A 27,176-nucleotide genomic window follows, 5' to 3' on the forward strand; every position below is an offset into this window, starting at 1 on the left:
TAGATAGATAGATAGATAGATAGATAGATAGATAGATAGATAGATAGATAGATAGAAGTGATAGAGAGATGATAGATAGATAGTTGATGTAGATAGACATAGATAGATAGATAGATAGATAGATAGATAGATAGATAGATAGATAGATAGATAGACAGACAGACAGACAGACAGACAGACAGACAGACAGACAGACAGGATAGAGATAGATGATAGAGGATGGATGGAAGGATGGATAGAAGATAGATAGATAGATAGATAGATAGATAGATAGATAGATAGATAGATCTATATTGTATTTAAAAGACAAAACCAATTATGTACAGGATATATAGAGATAGATAAGGAGGTAGGTGATAGATAGATAGATAGATAGATAGATAGATAGATAGATAGATGATAGATAGATAGATAGATAGATAGATAGATAGATAGATAGATAGATAGATAGATCTATATTGTATTTAAAAGACAAAACCAATTATGTACAGAATATAGAGATAGACAGGTAGGTAGGTGATAGATAGATAGATAGATAGATAGATAGATAGATAGATAGATAGATAGATAGATAGATAGATAGATAGATATGGACAGACAGACAGACAGACAGACACAGATCTATATCTAAAAGAGAAAACCAATAATGTACAGGATATAGAGATAGAGATAGAGATGGATGGATGGATGAATGATGGATGCATAGAGACTGATAGAGATATTGGATAGATAGATGATAGACAGTCAGACGGAAGATCAAGAGAGGGAAAGAAGATTTGAGGTGAAATGGATTGATTCATTCATTCATTCATTCATTCATTCATTCATTCATTCACGAGGGCTCTAGGCAGCCTTCCTGAGCTCTGTCTTCTCTGGCAGAGCAATCAGACCACCACAGGTGCCCCCGACATTATTGATGTTGAGCTGGCCACACCCATCCTGGCCATGGCTACTCTGTCCCACTCAGGTCAAACACAACCGTTATGGGACCCTCAGTGAAATCGAGTTGAAAACCCCTGCCCTAGAACTATGGTTTCTGAAAAGAGCTTACAACATTTGACCAAATAATATTAGGAGCACATTGCGTGTTTTCTTAAACGTGTCATTTATTTTTTACAGAAGAAAGCAATGACCCAATGCCAACAGCCAAGAGCCAATGCCATTCATTGTCCAGGGAGGCACTTACAGGGGCGAGAAGGAAGCCTTTATAAATAATAACTCCTTTCACTGCAGAGTCAAAGCAGCAAACGTCTTTTAGAGGAAGACCCTGAGAAACAGGAAACCAGCCAAATTCAGGGGATGGAAGTCCCAAGAGTAAAGCCCCTTTGAGGCAGCCGGTGAGCATCTGGATGTTATCAGCATCGTGGTGCGACGTTTCAGAACAGCCAATTGCCCGTCATTGATGTAATGGCACGTTGTCTTGGTGGTGCAGCCTTCCATGACTGTATCCCAGAGCTCTCCATCTGGACGTGGAAGACAAAATAAACAATCCAATGGAATCACATGATGGGATCTACCAGTAGTTGGTCCTCAACCCGTTTTCTCTCCCTTAAGACAAAATACGTAACACGAAGTACGAAGTATGGGTGGATAGATGGGATCTTTCCTAGTCCAATGGCTACCTCAAGTTAGACATAATCCAGATGTAGGAGTTGACCAGGCTGAGCCCAAAGGAGGGGTCAAGCAGGTCATCAGTCTCGAGTCCCTTTGTGCCCACCAGAGAACTCAGGCCAGCCCTCCTTGAATTCTTAATCTACTCCCCACTGGCTTTGACTGTTAGTAGTTCAGATTCTTGTAGAGAATTTAAGCTTGCAATCATCATCATCATCATCATCATCATCATCATCATCATCATCATCATCATTTAACGACCCCATAATCCCTTGTGGGGTGGAGTCTGAGCAACTGAATGGGAGCTAACCGGGTGTTTACTGACTGGATGCTTGAATTCTTAATCTACCGCCAACTGGCTTTGACTGTTAGTAGTTCAGATTCTTGTAGAGAATTTAAGCTTGCAAGCATCATCATCATCATTTAACGACCCCATAATCCCTTGTGGAATGGAGTCTGAGCAACTGAATGGGAGCTAACCAAGTGTTTACTGACTGGATGCTTGAATTCTTAATGTACCGCCAACTGACTTTGACTGTTAGTAGTTCAGATTCTTGTAGAGAATTTAAGCTTGCAAGCATCATCATTTAACAACCCCATAATCCCTTGTGGGGTGGAGTCTGAGCAACTGAATGGGAGTTTAGAGAGTGTTTACTGACTGGATGCTTGAATTCTTAATCTACCGCCAACTGGCTTTGACTGTCAGTAGTTCAGATTCTTGCAGAGAATTTAAGTTTGCAATCATCCTCATCATCATTTAACGACCCCATAATCCCTTGTGGGGTGGAGTCTGAGCAACTGAATGGGAGCTGAGTGTTTACTGACTGGATGCTTGAATTCTTAATCTACCGCCAACTGGCTTTGACTGTTAGTAGTTCAGATTCTTGTAGAGAATTTAAGATTGCAATCAGCAGCAGCAGCAGCATTTAATGACCCCATAATCCCTTGTGGGATGGAGTCTGAGCAACTGAATGGGAGCTAACTGAGTGTTTACTGACTGGATGCCCTTCCTGACACCAATGCAGAGGTTTTTTTTTAGCAGATATATTCTCATTGTGTCCAGAGAGAGAAATATTTGTCTCTACCTAGGATTGAACTCACAGCCTCCTGTTTTTGAGGTCATCAAAGGAATCTCCCAGCCACCTCGGCACGGGAAGCAGAACTCACCTCCGTAGGAACGCATAAACAGGTGGAAGCAGTACTGTTCGTTTCCGGTACAATTCGTCAATTTTTTCTCACAAGTGCCTCTCTCAGAATAGCAGGCGGGACATCTCCGTCCGTTGGCATTAGTCGCTACTGATGGTACTGAAAACAGAAGTGGGAAGGGTGAGAAGATTCCCAGATAGCAATAGCAACAGCACTTAGACTTATATACCACTTCGCAGTGTTTCACAGCCCCTCTCTAAGCGGTTTATTGCCCCCCAACAATCTGGGTCCTCGTTTTACCCACCTCGGAAGGATGGAATGCTGAATCAACCTTGCACCTGGTGAGATTCGAACTGCCAAATTGCAGGCAATCATCTGAAGTAGCCTGCAGTACTGCACTCTAACCACTGTGCCACCGTGGCTTTTAGTGTAACAGAGGGAGGGATAAATGACTGGACCGAATTCTCCCAGGCTTTTGGAAAGGACAGCCTCTTGCTACCTTTCAATTCTGTCCCCCTCCTGGGGTTGTTGTTGTTGTTGTTGTTGTTGTTGTTGTTGTTTGTCTATCTTTATTCCCTTATCTTATGCTGATTTGGGACTGTGTGTGCTGTATTGTTCTTTGTTTTTCCAAAATGATGTAACCTTTGTAAACCTCCCAGAGTTGGGTAACAAATAAATGCAATGTGCATAGCTGTCAGTCAGATGCTTAGCCTGAATTATTAGCAATAGCAATAGCAGTTAGACACATATACCGCTTCATAGGGCTTGCAGCCCTCTCTAAGCGGTTTACAGAGTCAGCATATTGCCCCCAACAACAATCCAGGTCCTCATTTTACCCACCTCAGAAGGATGGAAGGCTGAGTCAACCCTGAGCCGGTGAGATTTGAACAGCCGAACTGCAGAACTGCAGAACTGCAGTCAGCTGAAGTATCCTGCAGTGCTGCATTTAACCACTGTGCCACCTCGGCTCAGGTACTCCTCGACTTACGACAGTTCATTTAGTGACCCTTCACAGTTACAACGGCACTGAAAAAAGTGACTTGTGACCAAGAGTGGAGGACTCTTCTCGTGAAATACCTCTGGACCAGCTCAATCATATTAATGTCCGATGTACAGTGTGGATTCCAGGCAGATGAGCTGTATTCGAAAATTGGTCTGGCAAAGGTTTTGTATGCCCTAGTTAGCAGTACAATGTTACCGGAGAAGAAGATTCACAAAATTATATTTCAAATGGTATAGGCTTTCCTGCTTGAGGAGAGGGTTGTATTAGAGGACCTCTAAGGTCCTTTCCAACTCTGTTATTCTGCTATCTTTTGCAACTCTGGGGGTTTTGTCAATGCTGACGGTGTGTTTTCCAGATTCTCCAAAGTTTTCTTCCCCTTTGGGGGAAATGGGAGTTTTTCTACCAGGTTCTAAGGAGGGAGTCAGTTTTCATTAGCACTTTAGTTCTGTAAAGCATTGGGTGATTGGTTGGCTTGTACATTAAGAAGCAAAAAAAAAAGAAGCACATATTGAAAGAGATGTCAAGGAAAAATTCCCACTTACATGTAGGGATAGTTTTTTTACAAACTTCGCTAGTGCAACAAACCACATTTCCTTGAAGGATCTTCCCGATCCCCATATTCAGATGGGTTGTTGGAAAATCACAGATCACATTGGATTCACAGCCCTTGGCCACTGTATCTACCACTCTTTCCCCTACAGTGGAAAGAAAGAAGAAGGCATCTCCTAAGGCTCCTAAGATTAACCAGCAGCTGCACTCCATAATTTAAGCAGGAAGGAGGACACTATTGATCTTGGGGTTTGCCTGAAAAGTAACTACAACTTCCGGAGGTCTACTGTGGCAGCACGGAGCATGGAGTCACCAAGAAGAGAATCCATAATTGAAGATGATCATCAGCAATTTTTAGTCTACCACAGACCCAAGGAGAACCAAGAGTTGGTTGCTGCTTCCGGAATTTATTATAATCCAGCAGACGTGATTGCCTCTGGGATGGATGGATGGATGGATGGTTAGAAGAGATGAGATAGATGATAGATGAGATAGATAGATAGATAGATAGATAGATAGATAGATAGATGGATGGATGGATGGATGGATGGATGGATGGATGGATGGATGGATGGATGGATGGATGGATGGATGGATTGTTAGAAGAGATGAGATAGATGATAGATAGATAGATAGATAGATAGATAGATAGATAGATAGATGGATGGATGGATGGATGGATGGATGGATGGATGGATGGATGGATGGATGGATGGATGGATGGATGGATGGATGGATGGATGGATGGGATGGATAGAAGAGATGAGATAGATGATAGGTGAGATAGATAGATAGATAGATAGATAGATAGATAGATAGATAGATAGATGAGATGGATAGATAAATAGATAGATGATAGATAGATAGATAGATAGATAGATAGATAGATAGATAGATAGATAGATAGATAGATAGATAGATAGATAGATAGATAGATGGATGAGATGGATAGATAAATAGATAGATGATAGATAGATAGATAGATAGATAGATAGATAGATAGATGGATGGATGGATGGATGGATGGATGGATGGATGGATGGATGGATGGATGGATGGATGGATGGATGGATGGATGGGATGGATGGATGGGATGGATAGAAGAGATGAGATAGATGATAGGTGAGATAGATAGATAGCAATAGCAATAGCAGTTAGACTTATATACCACTTCATAGGGCTTTCAGCCCTCTCTAAGCTGTTTACAGAGTCAGCATATTGCTCCCACAGTCTGGGTCCTCATTTTACCCACCTCGGAAGGATGGAAGGCTGAGTCAACCTTGAGCCGGTGAGATATGAACCACTGAACTGCAGCTAACAGTCAGCTGAAGTGCCTGCAGTACTGCACTCTAACCACTGCGCTACCTCGGCCCTGATGGATGCATGCATGCATGCATGCATGCATGCATGGGATGGATAGAAGAGATGAGATAGATGATAGGTGAGATAGATAGATAGATAGATAGATAGATAGATGGATGGATGGATGGATGGATGGATGGATGGATGGATGGATGGATGGATGATACAGTAGATAGATATGGTAGATAGATGATATAGATAGATACCGTATTTTCCAGAGTAATACCCCCCCCAAAAAAGAGGGTGAAAATTTGGGTGGTCTTACACACTGAATACCTCCTGAAACCCTGCCCCATGCATCCCATTTTTTGAAAAAATGGATGTGCAGAGGGTTTGGGAGGCCTGCAAAGTCCTCCTGGGTGCTGGGGAGGACAAAAATGAGTGAAAATGGGCCCCCTTTTCATACAAATGGGGCTGGTTTAGCCCTCCAAAGCCCCCAGGAGCACTCTGCGTGCCTTCCAAAATCTCTGTGCACCCCGTTTTTTTGGGGGGGGGAAATGGGACTGTTTTTGCAAAAAATGCACCGGTTTTTTTGCTCATTTTTGCCCTCCCCAGCCCCTAGGAGCACTCTACATGTAGGTAGGTAGATAATAGAAATAGATGATAGATATTTGAAAAAAACTATTTCTGTTGCATTCATTGGACTGTGTCCAATCAGTTGAGAATGGCACAGGGGATACCCCATTCTGCCTTCCGTGATAATATACTTGAAGAAGTGTCGACTTCAACTCCCAGAATCCCTCAGCCAACATGACTGGTTGAAGAATTGTAGGAGTTGAAGTCCATGTGTCTTAAAACTCCCAAGATTGGGAATTATTTCAAAAAGACAATGCTAGGATCTCCTTCGGATCATAGCCCACCATCATTTCCTTTGCGAGCTACCTAGGCCAGATTAGATGTCTCCATGTCATGATGCTATGTCATCTAGGCTAAGCTCCTTAAACATAGTCTAGATGGGGTGTGCATTCATCACTAACCTAGGGAGTTACGAATTAAAATGACAGCACAAGTTTCTTGTTCAGGCTCACAGGTCTTCATACTGCCTGTACAGTTGGTGCCAAGGCCAGAACATACTTCACACTGGAGAGTGGCAACTGAGGAGAGAGAGAAAGAGAGAGCTTTCTGAGAATGTATATAATTGCCTCACCCTTCCTGAATTCCTTAACCATTTCCCTTGGAGGTATTGTCAATGGGTTATAGCAAACCCGTGAAATAATGGTTTGGGAAAGATTGCGCTGTAGAGATTCTGAAATAGAGTCAGAACAGGTGGGGACTTTGGATCTTCCCCAGTCCTGCTCAAATCATCAATTTGATTCAGGTAATCAGGGCTATCAAGGAGACCTGATGGCACAGTGGTGAGAGTGCAGTACTGCAGGCTACTTCTGCTGGCTGCCGGCTGACTGCAATTGGGCAGTTTGCATCACACCAGGCTCACGGTTGACTCAGCTTTCCATCCTTCCAAAGTGGGTATAATGAGGAGCCAAATCGTTGGGGGCAATAGGATGACTATGTAAAAACTGCTTAGAGAGGGCTGTAAAGCACTGTAAAATGGTATATGTCAGGAGTTAGCAACCCATGGCTCTGGAGCTGCATGTGGCTCTTTCATCTCTCTGCTGCGGCTCCCTGTTGCCGGTCGGTGCCACAATTGATAGGGCTTTCAATTAGGACAGGTAGAGGAAGAAGGACGCCACACTAGGAGGAGCCTCTATGATGGGGAAACCGGACTTCCGGTTGGCTCCAGAATTGAACGGGGACCTTCCGTTTAGGACCTTTTGTGGATCTTTGAGTGTTTAAGGTTGCCGACCCCTGGTCTAAGTGCTATTGCTATTGTTATCAAAACTGAAAATTCAAAACATTAACCTGAACTGAATCTCCAGAACAAAGTATTACTCAATCCTGTAGTGGTCCTTGACTTACGAGCACAGTTGGGACGAGAATTTTGGTGGCTAAGCAAGGCAGTTATTAATGAGTTAGCCCTGATTATAAATTTCCTCCCTCTTCTCTGAGGCTTCCTTACCTGTCTTCAGAAATTCAAAGAACAAGAAGATTTGCAGCAAAGATGGAGCAATCTTCGTTATTCCACCATGAGAATGTATGTCCAGAAACTTTGTCTGCATTGTAGTAAATTCTCCAAATGAAAGGAACCTTGAGTGGCGAAGGAAGAACAAGGATGAAGGAGGTCCATGCTACAGTTACTCTTGAATTACCCTGTAGTCTATAATGGACCCGAGCAGGGGTGTGTTCTGGCAGGCACTACTGCCAGTTCACTCGCTTGCATGCTGCACGCCCATGTGCAGTCCAATTCATATTGTTCTGTGCATGCACAGAACTGAAAAACAAGATGGTGGCACCGGTGGCGCAGCCTGGGAAACTGGTTTGGGGGTGTGGCAGACCTGGACCACTGCCGGTTCCAGTGACCCAGGCCGCCAAACCAGTACTGGTTTAACCAAACCGGTCCGAACTGGACCCGAGGGAGAAATGCATTCAGTCTGCATTTACTGAATTTACAAGGAATTCTTGACTTGCAATCAAAATCGGGACCCGGATTTTCATTGCTAAACAAGGAAGCTGTTAAGTGAACTGATTTTGGGACCCCTCCCCCCCTTTTTTTTTTTGCCATGGTTGTTGAATGAATTGTTGCAGGCGTTAACTCAATCCAACTTCCCCCATTGACTTTGCTGGTTGGGAGCCATCTGGGCAGGTGGCCAATGGCAATCACATGACGTTGGGATGCTGCAACCGTCATGAATGGTTCCACCACAAAACCGCGATGTCCTTATCCGCGCCGACATAAGTGCGGAGGCAAATCCGCGGCGTCCGAAGCGCTAAGAAAAAAACGACCCTACCGCCGCGACAACAGCGCGGTGACAGAAGGGCGTTCTACATGCTTCGTTCTTTGCCTCCAAAGGTAGCCCTCCTCCTCCAGCTGACAGCGGGCACGGGGCAAAGCGGGCTGCCCAGCAGCAGCAGCCCGCGGGAAGGGTCCAGCTCAGCCGCGGGGGGCAGCAGGAAGTGGAGGAGGACGAGGCGGCGGCGGCGGCTGAAGCTCTCCCGGGCCGGCGAAGCGGGCTTGCCCGGCGGAGGCAGGCTGCCCTCTTCTTCCTCAACAACATCTCCTTGGACGGGCGGCCTCCGCCGCCGGCGCCTCCCCCGGAGGAAGAGGCAGGGCGGGCGGCGGCGGCGGCTGAGGCTCTCCTGGGGCCGGCGAAGCAGGTTGCCTGGTGGCGGCGGCCGCCCATCTAAGGAGATGTTGTTGAGGAAGAAGAGGGCGGCCTGCCTCTGCCGGGCAAGCCCGCTTTGCCGGCCCCGGGAGAGCCTCAGCCGCCGCCGCTGCTGCGTCCTCCTCCGCCGCCAGCCTCGGCGGCCCTGCTCGGGCCCCCCGTGGGCTTCCTGCTGCCCCCCGTGGCTGTGCTGGACCCTTCCCACAGGCTGCTGCTGCTGGGCAGCCCACTTTGCCCCGTGCCCGCTGCCGCTGTCAGCTGGAGGAGGAGGGCTACCTTTGGAGGCAAAGAACGAAGTGTGTAGAACGAAGTGTGTAGAACGCCCTTCTGTCGCCGCGCTGTTGTCCCCGCGGTGATGACGCGCGATGATGACGTCGCGACTTTAGTGACGCGATTTAATCTCCGCTATTTTGCGTAGCGCGGTTTTGTCGTGCCACGGTCATGAATAACATGCCTGTTGCTAAGCACCTGAATTGCGATCGCGTGATGGTGGGGATGCTGCAGCGGTGGTAAGTGTGAGGATAGGCTAATTCTGTCCACTGCCAACAGTTCATTGTAACTTTAAACTGTTAGTAAACGAATGGTGGTAAGCCAAGGAGTACCTGTATCTAACTTCTCCTTTTCTTTTCTATTAAAAAAAAAATTAAAAACATAAATAATACAAACAGTACGTATCAGTGGTGGGTTTCAAAAATTTTTCGAACCTACTCTGTGGGTGTGGCCTCCTTTGTGGGAGTGGCTTGCCGGCCATGTGACCTGGTGGGAGTGGCTTGCCGCCCATGTGTTTTCTCTCTCTCTCTTTCCTTCCTTTTGTCTCTCTGTCCCTTTTTCCTTTTTTTCTTTCATCTCTCTCTCACTTTTTCTTTCTTGTTTCTTTATTTCTTTATTTCTTTCTTCCTTTCTTTCTCTTTCTCTTTCTCTCTCTGTGTGAGTCTGTCTGTCTGTCTGCGTGTGTGTGTGTGTGTCAATGGTGGGTTTCAAAAAAATTTGGAACCTCTTCTGTAGGTGTGGCCTGCTTTCTGGTGGAACCTCTTCTAACCAGTTTGGTAGATTTGACGAACTGGTTCTACCAAACTGGTGCGAACTGGTAGGAACCCACCTCTGGTACACATACAACAGAATACAAAAAGAAAGAAAGAAAGAAAGAAAGAAAGAAAGAAAGAAAGAGAAAAGAAAAAGGGGGGAAAAAACCACATATTACAGGGCACGCCACCCCCAGCTCCTGGAACAGAGGTGGGTTCCGGCAGTTACTACTGTCGGTTTGCTCGTGGGCGCACCCCACGCGCATTCGCAGAGCAATTAAAATTGCTCTGCCCATGCACAGAAGCAAAAAACAAGATGGCGCCACCTAAAGCACGGCTGGGAGAACCAGTTCAGGGGCGTGGCATGCCTGGGTTGCTGCCGGTTCCAGTGACCCAGGCCGCAAACTACTACTGGTTCGGCTGAACCAGTCCAAACCAGTAGGAATCCACCACTGCCCTGGAGACCTTTCCCCTCCCCCTTATGTTTCTTAGATATACAATAGATTCCAATTGTGCCCTTATCCCCTCCAAAACAACATATATTCTTGAGTAGGTTTATTCCCTTTGCCTTCCACCAACACTGATTTTATGAAATCCTCCCATAGTTCATTATTTACATTAATCCTCCTTTTTTTAAAGTTTAATTTCTGTTGTTAATTTATCACTTGCTGCCATTTCATTATACCACTCGTTTCCTTGAATATCACAATTTAGCCACCACTAATCTAGCTGCCATTATCAAATTTACAATCGATTCCTTTTTTTTGTTTCATTTACATCCTGTTTTTCCACCAGCAACAATAATGCAATCCTCGGTGACATCTCTAGATTTACATTCAACGGTGCCCTAATTTCTCTAAATGCCACGTCCCATATTTATTCTGCACTATCACAATCCCACCACATATGCTTATATGTTCCAACCTCTTTCTTGCACCTCCAACAACTATTTGTATATTTACCATCTTAATTTACATGGTGTTAGGTACCACCTCCATACACTTTATATCCATTTTCCTTAACTCTAACTGACATATTCTTATATACTCTTGTAACTTCTCCTTTTCAAAGGGAAACAGAAGCCACAGGTTAGTTCTCATTAAAAGGAAAGATGGAGAAGATGTGAAGAAGAGACAGAATCCCTCCCTCCCTCCCTCCCTTCCTTCCTTCCTCCCTCCCTCCCTCCCTTCCTTTCCTGCCTGCCTGCCTTTCTTTTTCTTCCTTTCTTCCTTCCTTTCTTGAAGGTGCAGTGCTCAGAATGCAATATTTACAGGCTAATTCTGCCCACTGCCAGCAGTTCGACCCTGACCAGCTCAAGGTTAACATAGTCTTCCATCCTTCCGGTAAAATGAGGACCCAGATTGTTGGAGGGAAGAGGCTGAAACCCGTTAGAGAGGCCTGTAAAGTGGTATGTAAGTCTGAGGGCTATTGCTATTGTATGTGTGTGTGTGTGATTTCAGGTTGTGTTGACTCCCAACAACTTCCAGCATCCCTCCCTGCAGTTTTCTTGCAAGATTTCAGAAGTGCATTGGCATTGTCTCCTGGCTAAGGCTGAGAGAGACTAACTGGCCCCAAAGTCAACCAGCTAGCTTCGTACCTAAAGACGAACTGGAACTCACAGTCTCCTGGTTTCTACCCTGGGGTCTTAGCAACTACACCAAATCGTTACAACATGATATTCTGGCCTTAAGCTTAAATGACCTGATGTAACTTAGAGTGATGTCTTCTTCCTGTTGTAGTTATACTTTCATTAACTGACAGGGTTTCAAATTCCTGTCTGTTACAGCAGCCATTAAATCTTTTTAAAAAATGTTTTTATCCCACCTTTATTTTTTATATATAAATAATTCAAGGCGGTGAACATACCGAATGCTCCTACCTCCTCCTATTTTTCCCACAACAACCCTGTGAGGTGGATTGGGGAGGAGGGAGGGAGGGGGAGAGAGAGAGAGAGAGAGGGAGAGAGGGAGGGAGACAGAGAGGGAGAAGAAAAGAGAGAGGGAAGAAGGGAGGGGGACAGGAGGACAGGGGGACAGGGGGAGGGGGGACAGTGGGAGGGGGAGAGGGAAGGGGAGGGGGAGGGGGAAAGGGAGAGACTGGCCCGAAGATAACCAGTTTTAAGGCCTAAGGTGGGTAAAATTCACTCCAGGAGTTCGAATGGGTGAAAGGAATTGAAGCTTTTTCTGCCCCCTATTGAAAACCACGCTCTACATCCACAGTCTGGGTGATTTTATACCTCACCAAAATAGTTCTAGATTGAGAAAGACAGGAGACGTTCTCGTAATGGGTTTCTGTTCCGTATTTCAGGCAGTGCAATGAACCTAAATTAATGGCATCGGTTTAAGCTCCTGCTCCCAGTAACTGCCACCCTGGGTGCTAAGATTCTGTTTGTTCTTAAAGTGAAATCACATCCATCATCAAGACTGGGTTCCTCGTGCTAGAAGCCAAAGGAAGCTATGAGAGGGAAGAGATTTGACTCAATTATTTTTGCAAGAGTATAAAAAAAAAATTGTTTACTCTTGCAAAAAGTTGTAAGTAGTAACCTCTCTTGTGTTGTATTTGAACATCTCTCCCTCTCTCTCCCTCTCTCTCCCTCTCCCCCCTCTCCCCCTTAAGTTCTGTACTCCTCTTTCTCACGTGTTTTTAAAACACCAGTGTGTTAGGGGAACAGTGTATGAACTTGATCTGATCTGGCTTAGGTGTTTCTAATTGCCATCATTGGGAGGAATGGCAAGAACTAAAGAAAAGTTCCCCCATAATCTTCTGGCAATTGAGGGGAGCAGGGGACATCACAGAGGTGGGTTCCTACCAGTTCGCACCTATTCGGTAGAACCGGTTCGTCAAATCTACTGAACCAGTTAGAAGAGGTTCCACCAGTGGACCCGGAAAGCAGGCCACACCTACAGAAGAGCTTCCAAAATTTTTTGAAACCCACCACTGGGACATCACCAATACAGGGGGAACAAGGAAAAAGAAAGAGGGAAAATATTAAGATCTCCTGTTCACCAAAATTACATCGTTACTCATTTAACTGACACAAGCATTACTTTTTATTCAAAAATAATGAGGGAGAAACGAAATAGCATATGTGTTTGACTTTGTATACAATTCACGTTTCAAAAACTTATCTCGGCTGGTATCCCAGAAGTAGGAAGTTTGCATCTTGCATTTTTTTTACTCTTGCAAAAAGTAGTAAGTAGTAACCTCTCCTGTGTTGCATTTGACCATCTCTCTCTCTCTCTCTCCCTCTGCCTCTCTCCCCTCTCTCTCTTACGTTTTATACTCCTCGTTCTCACATGTTATTGAAACCCCAGTCCGTTTGGTAGAGCAGTGTATTAACATCTGGCTTAGGTGTTTCTAACTGCCATCACTGCGAGGAATACAGGGGGAACAAGGAAAAAGAAAGAGGGAAAAGGTTAATATCCCCCGTGGCACGACATAACTGCGAACGTCAAAAGCGCGCCGACAACACCGCGGCGCTAAAACCACGATGTCAAAAGCGGGCCCACAACAGCGCGCCGACAACAGCGCGCCGACAGAAGCGCGATTTAACTTAAGGTAAGGTTTAGGGTTAGGTTTAGGTTTAGGGTTAGGGTTAGGTTTAGGTTTAGGGTTAGGGTTAGGGTTAGGGTTAGGGTTAGGGTTAGGGTTAGGGTTAGGGTTAGGGTTAGGGTTAGGGTTAGGTTTAGGGTTAGGTTTAGGGTTAGGTTTAGGGTTAGGTTTAGGGTTAGGTTTAGGGTTAGGTTTAGGGTAGGTTTAGGGTTAGGTTAGGGTTAGGGTTAGGGTTAGCTTTAGGGTTAGCTTTAGGGTTAGGTTTAGGGTTAGGTTTAGGGTTAGGTTTAGGGTTAGGGTTAGGGTTAGGGTTAGGGGTAGGGTTAGGGGTAGGGGTAGCTTTAGGGGTAGGTTTAGGGGTAGCTTTAGGGTAGCTTTAGGGTAGCTTTAGGGTTAGGTTTAGGGTAGGTTTAGCGTTAGGTTTAGGGTTATTTTTAGGGTTATGTTACAGCGCGCTTCTATCGGCGCGCTGTTGTCGGCACGCTGTTGTCGTGCGGTTTTGACGGTGCAGTTTTGTCACCGCGCTTTAGTCTACCGCGGTTTTGTGGTGGAACCAATATCCCCTGTTCACCAAAATTACATCATTACTCATTTAACTGACACAAACATTACTTTTTATTCAAACATAAAGCATAAAAAGGAAGAGCATATGTACACTATTTGACTTTGGATACATTTCACGTTTCAAAGACTTGTCTGGCTGGTATCCCAGAAGCAGGAAGTTTGCATCTTAAACTGATGGGAAAGAGCAGGAGTCAAAGTCAGTTGTTGATTGGGAGGAGGGGAGATCAAAATATTGTCTTCGTTGTAGCAGAAGATGCAGCTTGGGATCCAGAAGCTGGTGTCTTCTGCTGCTTCTCAGTTAAAGACCCTGAATGGAGGACTTAGTTGACTAGGGAGAAGAGGTGAAAGTGACTCAGTAGGACATCTAGATGGGTTACTGTGACAATTGGACCTTCAACCTTGAAATGAAAGCTTGAGTTTCTACCACCCTATTGAGATGCCAGGAAGACTGGAGAACGGAGACACACAATCTAAAGATTTGATACGCTGGGGAGGAGATCAAACAAGGGGAAGGAGGGCCAGAATGAAATATCTCCCATGCCATTTAAAAGATGTGAGCCTTGTGTCAACATTTAGGGCAGTCTCGAGGTCCAACTTCATCGATGGAACCGTAAATCGATGCCACGTCTTCTTTCAATCTCCCAGGTCTTTGACTTGTTCAAATAAAAATCAAAATATCTCCAAATAGCCAAACTGGGGAAAGGAAACGCAGTGCCAAACTTAACTGGCCTCTTGGTGGATAGTCAGAAATGTTTTTTTTTTCCTTCAATAGGCACTAAAGAAGAAAAGCTTCATTGGCAGAAGAGCCAGGAGGAAAACTTCACGAGAGGAACAGCTGGTAACAATCTTGGGTTCGAAGCAGGTTACATCCGTGATCCTGAATTTATTAATAAGTGGCTTCTTGTAGGTTTTTAGTATATTACAGGAAGATTCTGTGGTGCACCCTTTTATGGGTCTCCTCAACTTATCTAGAAAAGAAAATCAAAAGTCAGCCCATTAGATAAATGGGGCACAAATGCCATCTGACTGTTTTGTATTGTTAATCCAAGTGTTCGCATTCAAAATCATTTACCCATGGTAGCCAACTTGGAGGTGGAAAAATGCAGGAAGGGAAGAGAAGAAAAAGAGGAAGGAAGAGGAAGGAAGGAAGGAAGGAAGGAAGGAAGGAAGGAAGGAAGGAAGGAAGGAAGGAAGGAAGGTGGAAGGAAGGAAGGTGGGAGGGAGGGAGGGAAGAAGGAAGAGGATGAAGAGGGGAGGGAGAGAGGGAGGAACAAAAGAAGGAGGGAAGGTTTAGGAGGAATAGGAGAAAGAAGGTTGGGAGGGAGGAAGGAAGAGGCAGGAGGGAAGGAGGGAGGGAAGAAGGAAGGGGAGGAGAAAGGTTGGGAGGGAGAGAGGGAGGAACAAAGGAAGAAGGGAAGGAATAGGAGGAGTAGGAGAAGAAAGGTTGGGAGGGAGGGAGGAAGGAAGAGGAGGAGGCAGGGAGGGAGGGAGGGAAGAAGGAAGGGAAGGAGAAAGGTTGGGAGGGAGGAAGAGGAGGAGGGAGGAGGGAAAGAGGGAGGAACGAAGGAAGGAGGGAAGGAAGGAATGGGAGGAGTAGGAGAAGGAAGGTTGGGAGGGAGGAAGAGGAGGAGGCAGGGAGGGAGGGAGGAAGGAAGGCATTTACATTTCAAAAAGATGTGTCATTGTTCATTTTTCTAATATATAACACCAACACGTCAAATTTTAGGAGACCTAATGGTTCATCATTCAAAAATAAGCTTCCATAATGAGCACCATGTTTTACTTATTTCTGACCTCTGGTCATTCTCAGTCTCTGTGGTTAAGACCAAGAATAACTTCAGAACAGAGGAAAAGGGAGGAGGGGGGGGGGTTCTATCAGAATTACCTTTAATAAAACCTTCAAAACAATATGTTGCAGATCCAGTACAATCCATTGCCCTCACTGAACAGATACCTGTGTCTAAATAGCAGACCGGACAGCGTTTCCCATTGTTGGTGGTGTTTACTGGAGGCACTGCAAAGCGAAACAGAGATCAGAAGTTTTATAGAGTTCACGCAAACAGCTACACCATTTAGAGACCACATATGAATTAATGAATGTTAATTAAATTAACCACCTGGTCGAATCATGTTTGGGACCAGAAATGAAATTTGGGCCAGAAACAGCCAAGAAATCCCAGGAGAGAGACCGCCTACTGCCAATTACCTCCACTAGACCAATTAGATCCCACAGACTAGGCCTCCTCCGAATTCCATCCGTCGGCCAGTGTCGACTGGCGACTACCCGGAGGAGAGCCTTCTCTGTGGCTGCTCCGACCCTCTGGAACGAACTCCCCGTGGAGATTCGTACCCTCACCACCCTCCAGGCTTTCCGCATAGCCCTTAAAACCTGGCTGTTCCGACAGGCCTGGGGCTAAAGACTCGTTGCCCCACTTCGAATGGTATGATTGTTGTGCTTTTAACTATGTATGGTTTTATGTTTTGTTACTCTGTTTGTATTTCCCCTCCCTTTTGAGTTGTGAGCCGCCCTGAGTCCCTTCAGGGAAAAGGGCGGCATACAAATAAATTAAACGAAATGAAACGAAACGAAACGGATTTGTAGGATTGACTTTTTGGAAGTCGAAACAGATCCAAGGAGATGTGCAATCACAAAGCATCTATACATTTCTTTTTTTAAAAAAAAATACTTTTTTTCTTAAAAAAATAAAAAAAAGACTGACAGAACGCATCCAGGAACACCAGCTGGCAGTCAGAAGGCATGATGACAATGGTTGAATTTCCCAACCGATAAGACAGATTTAACACTAGTATCGATGGGGAAAATGTGAGAATCTTAAACCAGGCCAAGTCCAGAAATGCCAGGGGATTTCTAGAAGCCTGGCACTATGACAAATTAGCCATCGACAGACACATAGACATAAACAACATCTATATCAGTGGTGGGTTATAGCCGGTACATCCCGGTATGGATGTACCAATGCCTGATGGGAGCAGCACATACCATTCCGGTACGGTGCTGCGGAAGGCCCACATGCCCGCCTCCTCTCCTACCGGGCCATTTGTGCATGAGCATGCAGTGAATGGTGCCTGCGCGACGCTCTGCCAAGCAGCTGGAGCATCGCAGGGCAGTGGACGCCCAGCCCCATCGCAGCATACCGGTTGCGACGGATCTGGAACCCACACTGATCTACATTAATCTGCCAATTACCTCCACTAGACCAATAAGATCCCACAGACTAGGCCTCCTCCGAATTCCATCAGCCGCCCAATGTCGACTGGCGACTACCCGGAGGAGGGCCTTCTCTGTGGCTGCTCCGACCCTGTGGAACGAACTCCCCGTGGAGATTCGTACCCTCACCACCCTCCAGGCCTTCCGCATAGCCCTTAAAACCTGGCTGTTCCGACAGGCCTGGGACTAAAGATCTGTAGCCCCACTCCGAATGGTATGATTGTTGAGTTCTTAACTGTGTATGTCTTTATATTTTGTAATGTTGTTGTTTTCCCCTCCCTTGAATTGTGAGCCGCCCTGAGTCCCTTTCAGGGAAAAGGGCGGCATACAAATAAAGTTAAAATCTAAATCTAAAAATCTACATACAATGCAAAAGAGACCATTAACCAGCCCAAAAGAGAACAGAAAGACTCCAGCACCTGTCCACTAATAATCAGGAACCAGATCCACATAGATTAACCCCAAGGTTAACTTCAGACCAACTCTCAAGTAAACCATACCCCAATCAAGAAACTACCAAATAGCCATCAGTAAGCAACCCAACCAAAGGATCTCTTAACAGCACCCCTACCCACACAGAAAGGCAAGTCAGCAGAATATAAACTGACAGCAAACAGCACTCCTTCCTAGCCCTGATGATGTTACCTAGTTGGATCATAAAACATCTGCAAGAAAACAAGCGAGCTCAGAGAGCACCAAGGACTCCTCAGAAAATACTTCCCAATGATTAGTCCCATCCAAGTCTTAACCAGGCCCAACTCTGCTTAGCTTCACACCCAGGTGTTGTCTCCCATTGAAGGCAAGCTATTAGTCAAACAGGCATATTCAACACCATAGACACTTATTCTTTTTTTAAAATTTTTTTTATTTTATCAATTTCATATATACATTCACAATTATATGATCTCATAACTGTTATTAATAATATGTATTATAACAATTTTTCCCTACTGTTGACAATATACTTGAAGATTGCTTTTTTTATCATCCCATAGATCCATCTTATCTTACAACAGTCCTACTTCTTCTTCCCTCCCTCCCTCTTTCCTTCCCTCGTTTCTTCTCTCCTACTCCCCTTCCTTCCCTCCCTCCTTCTCTCCTTCCCTCCTTCCTTCCCTCCTTTCTTTTCTCCTTCTCTCCTTCCTTTCCCCCTTCCTTTCCTCCTTCCTTCCCCCCTTCCTTCTCTCCTACTTTCCCTCCTTCCTTCCCTCCTTCCTTCCCTCCTTTCTTCTCTCCTTTCTTCCCTCCTTCCTTCCCTCCTTTCTTCTCTCCTTCTCTCCTTCCTTCCCTCCTTGCTTCCCTCCCTCCTTCCCTCCCTCCTTCCTACCCCCTTTCTTCTCTTTCTTCTCTCCTTCCTTCCTTCCTCCTCTCCTTTCCCTTCTCTTCTTCCCCTTCCTCCCCTTTACCCTTCCCCTCTTCTTCCCATTCCTCCCCTCTTTCCTACTCTTACCTTCCCTCCCACTCTTCCTCTGCCTTTCCCTTTCTCCTAATCCTCTCCTTTCTCCTCTCCTTCCTATCTTTCCTTCTACTCCTCCCTCCATCCACTCTAACCGTTGTTGTGTTTACATATTCTCCTCTTCAGAGGATGACCTGGTTCTCTTTTTCTTATTCTTACTCTTATTCTTAACCATGATGGGACCATGATGATAAATATGTGTCAGTCGACAGGAAGTTCTTCAGCTGGACAGACATGGGGGCTATGGACTCTCAAGAGTCTCACATGAACCCTGTCTGACAAACCAACTCTGGGGGTCCTTTTTTGGATCAGAACCCCTCTGGAGGAGGGGCGAAGAAGGCATCAGACCCAGTGGGAGGCAATAGGTCCCTCACAGGTCAGAGATTTGCCCTATGAATTGGAGTCAGGGTGGCAGCCTGCAACATGGCTGACAAGATGTTGGCTTCCAGTCAAAGCAAAGGAACAGGAGGGTGTGGAAGAGATGAAAGACCGGTAAGAAAATTTATCTAACCCACAGCTATAAATCAAACCTGGAAAAGGCAAAGAAATCTTGAGAACATAAATAATGTTGAAGGTCAGATCAGGATTTTTTTCAAAAAGAAAGAAAGAAAGAAAAGGAAAATAAAGGTTTGAAACACATACACACACCCAAAAAATCTATTTTGTTTGAAATAAATTCGGACAGAAAGGGAGGAAGCAGAGAAGTGACAAACCCACTCAAATATAAACTCTAAGTTTGGTTTTGGATTTGAAACAGAAACCAAACATTCCAAGGATTTACTTACTTCGTTTGGACTTTTTGCCAACTAATATATCTTAAGCAACTCCAAAAAATCAGGAAAAGAGCACTTCTTCTCACTGATAACTGATAATCTAATCTTAACTATGTGGGAAGTATTAATTAACCAACTGCCATAAATCAGAATTTGGAAAAGCAGGAGGTAAAAAGAAATATCCGAATCTGGCTGTTTGCAAGTTTGTTCCAAGTTATATATTTTGAGCAGCTATAATCAACCGGACCTGGAAGATGGCAGGAAAAAGAGTAATAATAGAATCAAGAACTGGGAAATATGAAGGTTTTTTTCTTTCTTCTTTTTTTTTCTCTCTGCAAAAGATTAAGATGGCCCCAGCTTCCCTTACGGTTTCACAGTAGTTGAATTAAATTTAAGATGGACCAGAATCTCGAAATAAGACTTGTATAACTAACCGCAATTTTGGAACTGGACATTAAGGAAGAACAAAAGACCAAGATGGCTCCCATCGTTCTTCCCCACAGCAACTTGGGCTGTATTGTGGTCATAAGTCGAGGACTTCTTTTTTTAACATTTGTATTCCAGATCCTCCTCCCACTCTCTTGAGAGCACAGCCAGCGTTGCTGAAGTCGACCTACTTTCTGTAGCGGGAGGGGTGCAGCCGTCACTTCTGCAGCAATCGTACTGTCTCCTTATGTAATATCCTTTGTTGTAGGACAGCTCAATAAACTGAGTCTTGCAGTACCTCCGAGTTGCGCAACCCAGGATCATCTTGGTTTGTGTTTTGTTACCTGCAAAAGTGGGAGAAGGATGCATTGAGATGAGTATCCACCCAGCAAGGCGGATCAGACCAAGAAACAGACTCTCAGGCAAGACTTCTTCTTCTTCTTGTGCCATATCCGTCATCGGACATTGGCGATCACGTTGCCGATCCTATTTTTATCAACAGCCGCACGGAAAAGGGTGGCTGCATTTTGCCCAAACCAGTCCCTTATATTTTGAAGCCGTGATGTTCTTCGGTTCCACCACAAAACCGCGGACGACAAAATCGCGGTCGACGAAAGCGCGCATTTGACGTCATCACAGTGCGACGAAAACATCGCGCTGTGATCGAAAAATGTAAAAATAAAGCGAAAACCTTACCCTAACCCCCCCAAACCTAACCCTAAACCTAACCCTAAACCTAACCCTTAACCTAACCCTAAACCTAATCCTAAACCTAACCCTTAACCTAACCCTAAATCTAACCCTAAACCTAACCGTTAACGTAATGCTAAACCTAACACTAACCCTTAACCTAACGCTAAACGTAACCCTAACGCTCTAAACCTAACCCTAACCCTTAACCTAACCCTAACCCTAAACCTAACCCTTACCTTTATGTGAATCGGCTTGCTTTAATTTAATTTTTATTTCAATTTTTAATTGTTTTCGTCGCGCTGTGATGACGTCAAATGCGCGCTTTCGTCGATCGCACTTTTGTGGACCGCGGTTTTGACGGGTCACGATGTTCTTCTTCAGCCTGGACCTCGTTTGCCTTCAATCTTTCCCTGGGGGATTAAGTAAAGTTTCCCGTGTTTTTCCAGGCGTCACATTGCACGTCCGCAAATATTCTGCCTTTCGCTTTTTGACTTTTTTTTTTTTTTGTCACTTATATAATCTTTTTTACTGTCTACTATGGCATTATAATCTCCTACTATGCAGATATTCCTCACTCCAATTTCTCTAATTTTTTCATGCAATTTTTTAGTCCTTCTGATTTTCGTTTGGGGCGTATATTGCTACCAGTAGTATTGATTTTTGATTTATCCACATCTCTATCATTAATATTCTTCCCTTTGGGTCTGCATAAATTAAATTTGTCTTTATCCCATCTTTAACATATATCGCTATCCCTTTTCTCTCTTCTTCTGCTGATGCTGCATATAATTTGCAATGTCCTGGTGACTGGCCCAAAGTCATCCAGCCAGCTTTCATAGCTAATGCAGAACTAGAACTCACGTTCTCCTGGTTTCTAGCCTGATGCCTTAACCGCTATACCAATCTGGCTGTCCAATCTTAATTAACATCTTCAATATTTGATCTTAAATCTGAGCAATGGTTTATTGTAAGAGCCCCATGAACAGAAACAGAGCTAAAATGGCCAGTCACGTCAGAGGTGGGTTCCTGCCAGTTCGCACCAGTTCGGTAGAACCGGTTCATCAAATCTACTGAACTGGTTAGAAGAGGCTCCACCAGTGGACCCGGAAAGCAGGCCACACCTACAGAAGAGGTTCCAAAATTTTTTGAAACCCACCACTGACATACAAACACACACACAGACTCACAGAGAGAAAGAGAAAGAGAAAGAGAAAGAGAAAGGAAGGAAGGAAGGAAGGAAGGAAGAAAGAAAGAAAGAAAGAAAGAAAGAAAGAAAGAAAGAAAAAAAAAAGAAAAAAAGAAAAAAAGAAAAAAAGAAAGAAAAAGTGAGAGATAAAAAAAGGAAAAAGGGATAGACAAAAGGAAGGAAAGAAAGAGAGAGAGAAAGAGAGAAAGAAAGAAAGAAAACACATGGCCGGCAAGCCACTCCCACCAGGTCACATGGCCGGCAAGCCACTCCCACAAAGGAGGCCACACCCACAGAGTAGGTTCGAAAAATTTTTGAAACCCACCACTGACATACAAACACACACACAGACTCACAGAGAGAAAGAGAAAGAGAAAGGAAGGAAGGAAGGAAGAAAGAAAGAAAGAAAGAAAGAAAGAAAGAAAGAAAGAAAGAAAGAAAGAAAGAAAGAAAGAAAGAAAGAAAGAAAGAAAGAAAGAAAGAAAGAAAGAAAAAAAGAAAAAGTGAGAGATTTAAAAAAGGAAAAAGGGATAGACAAAAGGAAGGAAAGAAAGAGAGAGAGAAAGAGAGAGAGAGAGGGAAAGAAAACACATGGCCGGCAAGCCACTCCCACCAGGTCACATGGCCAGCAAGCCACTCCCACAAAGGAGGCCACACCCACAGCGTAGGTTCAAAAAAAATTTGAAACCCACCACTGATTCACGTTTTCTGGATATCTATCTTTGGTCAACCCAATTCAATGAGAATGTTTCTGATCATCTCCATGGCCTCTGTCAAGTTAACAGCGGTCCTCACCCACCTCTGACAATTTCGGTCAGGTTTCTCAGGCACCTATGTGTACGCACGGTACAGTTCTCTAATGGCTTTGTGCAGTTTGAATCACCCTCCATGTCACAGGTTATACACTGGAAGGTTGCGCCTGGGAGAGAAAAACAGAGGGTGGATCAGGGGTGTCAAACTCGATTTCATTGAGGGTGGCATCAAGGTTGTGTTTAACCTCAGGGGTCTGGGGTGGGCATGGCCAGCTCGACATCACTGGTGTCGGGGGGGGCGGACCTGTGGTGGCCAAGTGGTAAGGCAGGACTTCCCTCAGACCCTTCCTCCCTCCCTCTGAGCCGAGGTGGTTCAGTGGTTAAATGCAGCACTGCAGGCTACTTCAGCTGACTGCAGTTCTGCAGTTCGGCTGTTCAAATCTCACCGGCTCAAGGTTGACTCAGCCTTCCATCCTTCCGAGGTGGGTAAAATGAGGACCCAGATTGTTGTTGGGGGCAATATGCTGACTCTGTAAACCGCTTAGAGAGGGCTGAAAGCCCTATGAAGCAGTATATAAGTCTAACTGCTATTGCTATTGCTCTCATTATAACCTACCTTCCTTCCTTCCTTCCTTCCTTTTCTTCTTTGCCCTTCCCTCTTCCTTCCACTTTCTTCTTCCTTCCTCTCTTTCCTTCTTTTTCCTTCCTTGCTCTCTTCCCATCTTCCCTTTTTTTTTCTTTGTCTTTCCACTTTCTCTTTCTTTCTCCTTTCCTGTCCCTTCTTGGATGCTCAAATGCAACAGGGGAAACATTTCTCCTTTGGTTCTGTTTGGCTTTTAGTTTGTTTTGCTAGCCCTCCGCCAGCGAAAATGGAGCTCAAGGAGGATGCGCACGGGTCTCCCAACACCCCAAGCTCCATTTTTGCTGGCAGATGGCTGCAGGAGGCCGTCGCGACCAAAAGCAGACTACCGTGTGTGAACCTCCCAAGCTCCATTTTCGCTGTCCGAGGTACTACAGGCCAGTCATTTGCTGTTTCCAAGACAGCCCCACAGGCCAGATTTAAGAATCTCATGGGCCACATACAGCCTGTAGGCCTTAAAGTTGATACCTTTGGCTTAGACTCTGAACCAGAGAAGATCCACTGAAGGCTACAAACTTGCTAACTGAAATGGTACCAGGCAGAGATTTATCTGCTTATTCTACCCAGGCTGCTTCCAATTTAATAAATGACAACGCGTTTTGTAAATGCAAGTAGGAGGAGGAGAGCCTTCTCAGTAGCAGCTCCGACCCTTTGGAACGATCTTCCCATGGAGATTCGCACCCTCACCACCATCCAGACCTTCCGCACAGCCCTTAGGATCTGGCTATCCCGTCAGGCCTGGGGATAAGATTCTAATTTGCCCTACCCGAATGTTGAATGAAAGTTGTGTTTTATTGTTTTATTTTTATTTATGCACTGTCTTGTGTTTTTGTTTTGCACCCCCCTTCCCATGTATTGTAAGCCACCCTGAGTCCCCTCAGGGAAAAGGGCGGCCTATAAATCATAATAAACTACAAACTACAAGTAGTAAAGGAAAGCTGAAAAAATATATCAGGAATGGAGAACGGTGTGACTAACTGACTTCGTACCTGTTCTCAAAAGCACAAAGAAGAGGAAATATCCCAGAAGAATTTGCATGATGAAACAGGTGACTTGGGCAAATATTTTTCTCTCACTATCCTGAAGAACCTGAAATATTTTTTTTAAAGGAATTAGGACTCCTGCCACGAAGTATCGGACCTTTTCTTGCCAAGGGATGGGTCAGGGGTCGGCAACCTTAAACACTCAAAGAGCCACAAAGGTCCTAACCGGAAGCTCCCCGTTCAATTTTGGAGCCGACTGGAAGTCCAGTTCCCCCACCATAGAGTCTTTTTCCTCTACCTGTTCTAACTGAAAGCCCTATCAATTGTGGAGCCAACTGGCAACAAGGGAGCCACAGCAGAGGGATGAAAGAGCCACATGCGGCTCCAGAGCCGCAGATTGCTAACCCCTGGGATGGGTTAAATGACCTCATTAAAAGCTTTCACTTTGCTTAGTGTCTATGGAGTTTCTCAACCATCCAGGTCAAGGTTGTCCCAAAAGTGCTTTTTTTTCCAAACTGGACTTTCTTGGTTTATCTCCTTTCAAAAACACTTTGCTTCTCATCCAAGAAGCTTCTTCGATGCTAAGTAATTGGTGGGGAACTGAAGGACTTCCAAAGGCTGTAAATCCTTCCATTCCCCACCAGTTAGTTAGAATTGGGGAGTGGGGGAATACTTCTTGGATGGGAAGCTAAAGATTTTCCAAGGAAGAAATCGAGAGAGTCCAGTGGCCTTTTGGAAAAAGCACTTTTGGTTGTTGCATCTCATAGAAGTTAAGTTACCGTAGCTGGAATTCTGGGATCTCCCACACTTGGTGAAAATCTTTTTGTGCAGCCCAAAAATGTCTAATCCCCCGCCCCTTTCTTATGTGTGTGGTAGAGAGAGTGAGGCATTTCAAGCACATTCTACATACAGGATATCTTTGACCCCTTGAGTGCTGGGCTGCTTGAGGATTTCCTTTGCCTAGTTGAAGAAAGCTGCATCCACAGAAACAAGGGTCCATAGCACTGGATGGGCACCCCCAATCTCCAGCCCACCAGCCACTACCAGGCTGTTAGCTGTTTAGAACTGGGCTGTGGAAGCCACACCCGCATGTCCATGTGCCCACCACTTGCATGAAACCCTACCTTCTCCCCCTCCTTGCCAGCCTGCAGCGCCGAAAAGATTGAAGCAACTTTGCTCTACCGTAAATGTTTGCCAGGAAATATTCTCACTTTAGCACTTTCTTAATCAAGCCATTCTCTCCAGCTACTCTGCAGTTTAACTGTCACTTAGTTAGCTCAGAGTTCTCCCCTCTCCCATGAGCTGCTGCCTGGGGAATTCTGGGAGTTGAAGTCCACATCTCTTTAAGTGTCCAAGGTTGAAACACGTTGACATTTATTCTTTGGATGGATGGATGGATGGATGGATGGATGGATGGATGGATGGATGGATGGATAGGCAGGTAGGCAGGCAGGCACAGAAAACAGATATAGAGACTGAGATAGAAACATAGACACAGATAAATAATAGGTAGAGGATATAGATAGGTGATAGATAATAAGAGAGAGATGATAGATAGATAGATAGATAGATAGATAGATAGATAGATAGATAGATAGATAGATAGATAGATAGATAGATAGATAGATATAGATAGATGATAGATAGATAGATAGATAGATAGATAGATAGATAGATAGATAGATAGATAGACAGACAGACAGACAGACAGACAGACAGACAGACAGACAGACAGACAGACACAAAAAACAGATATAGAGGTAGAGACTGAGATAGAAACATAGACACAGATAAATAATAGGTAAAGGATATAGATAGATGATAAGAGATAGATGATGGATGGATGGATGGATGGATGGATGGATGGAGAGAGAGAGCAATAGCAATAGCAATAGCAGTAGACTTATATACCGCTTCATAGGCCTTTCAGGCCTCTCTAAGCGGTTTACAGAGAGTCAGCATATTGCCCCCAACAATCCGGGTCCTCATTTTACCCACCTCGGAAGGATGGAAGGCTGAGTCAACCCTGAGCCGGTGAGATTTGAACCGCTGACCTGCTGATCTAGCAGTAGCCTGCAGTGCTGCATTTAACCACTGCGCCACCTTGGCTCTAGAGAGAGAGAGACAGAAAAACAGATATAGAGGTAGAGACTGAGAAAGAAACATAAATAAATAATAGGTAGAGGAGATAGATAGATAGATAGATAGATAGATAGATAGATAGATAGATAGATAGATAGATGGATGGATGGATGGATGGATGGATGGATGGATGGATGGATGGATGGATGGATGGATGGATGAAAGAACTCCCAGAATTGCTCAGCCAGCAGGCTGGTTGTTGAAGTCCACACAGGCTGATTGGGGAATTCTGGGAGTTGAAGTCTACATCTTCAAGTTTGCCTAGGCTGAAAAACTCTTTCCTGGTCACCCACAACTAGGCAGGGGGTTGGACTAGAAGACCTCCAAGGTCCCTTCCAACTCTGCTATTGTATTGTATTGTATAACTCTGGCTTGATTCAGTTGAAATGAATTGCTCTGAAGAACGGAAGAAGGCACAGCATAAGAAAAGCAGGTTTGGGTTAGAAGTGGGAGAAATGGGACCAGGGGTCAGGAGTGGAAGGGATGTGCAGAAGGATGAACTGCCAGAGGAGAGGAAAAGTGTTGTGTGTCAGGGCAGAGTTTATTTTTCCTAGGTTCCCTGCTGGGTGCACAATTTTGGCGCATAGGCAGAGGAAAATTAACCTTCAAATGGCTTGTAGATAGGCTTGGTAGTCGTAAAATGTAAGGGAAGTCAGAGCAGGGAGACAGAATGTTTGTTTGCTTATTTTTTAAATTCATTTGCTGTCCATCTCATTCCAAAGTGACTCTGAGTGTTCATGATTGACCGACCGAGCTTGCTCCTACTGGTATGTGTTACAGAAATGTTGCTCCTAGCAGGCAAAGACACAAGTCATAACTTTTGAGACACACAATCTAAAGATTTGATACGCTGGGGAGGAGATCAA

At 44.8% G+C, this 27,176-nt stretch overlaps 2 protein-coding genes across 2 annotated transcripts; both read right to left on the bottom strand.

Moving 5' to 3' along the window:
* Positions 1–1,254: 1,254 nt before the first annotated feature.
* Positions 1,255–12,277, bottom strand: LOC148042965 (phospholipase A2 inhibitor and Ly6/PLAUR domain-containing protein-like). The gene is made up of 6 exons (XM_087727987.1): positions 12,156–12,277; positions 7,689–7,816; positions 6,649–6,765; positions 4,303–4,455; positions 2,779–2,916; positions 1,255–1,463 (listed from the first exon to the last, which is right to left on the bottom strand). The coding sequence occupies exons 2-6, from the start codon at positions 7,786–7,788 to the stop codon at positions 1,255–1,257; spliced, it is 717 nt and encodes a 238-aa protein (XP_087584113.1). The 5' UTR covers positions 7,789–7,816; positions 12,156–12,277.
* Positions 12,278–14,057: 1,780 nt separating this feature from the next.
* On the bottom strand, positions 14,058–24,485 carry LOC148042966 (phospholipase A2 inhibitor gamma subunit B-like). Its single transcript, XM_087727075.1, has 5 exons — positions 24,175–24,485; positions 22,593–22,712; positions 20,106–20,258; positions 15,916–16,044; positions 14,058–14,998 (listed from the first exon to the last, which is right to left on the bottom strand). Exons 1-5 carry the CDS (start codon positions 24,221–24,223, stop codon positions 14,796–14,798), a joined length of 654 nt encoding a protein of 217 aa, XP_087583201.1. The 5' UTR covers positions 24,224–24,485; the 3' UTR covers positions 14,058–14,795.
* Positions 24,486–27,176: the final 2,691 nt, after the last annotated feature.

The sequence above is a fragment of the Thamnophis sirtalis genome, unplaced genomic scaffold, assembly GCF_051295495.1.
Source record: "Thamnophis sirtalis isolate CommonGarterSnake01/CBP01778 unplaced genomic scaffold, rThaSir2_p1.2 scaffold_13, whole genome shotgun sequence".
Taxonomy (NCBI): domain Eukaryota; kingdom Metazoa; phylum Chordata; class Lepidosauria; order Squamata; family Natricidae; genus Thamnophis; species Thamnophis sirtalis.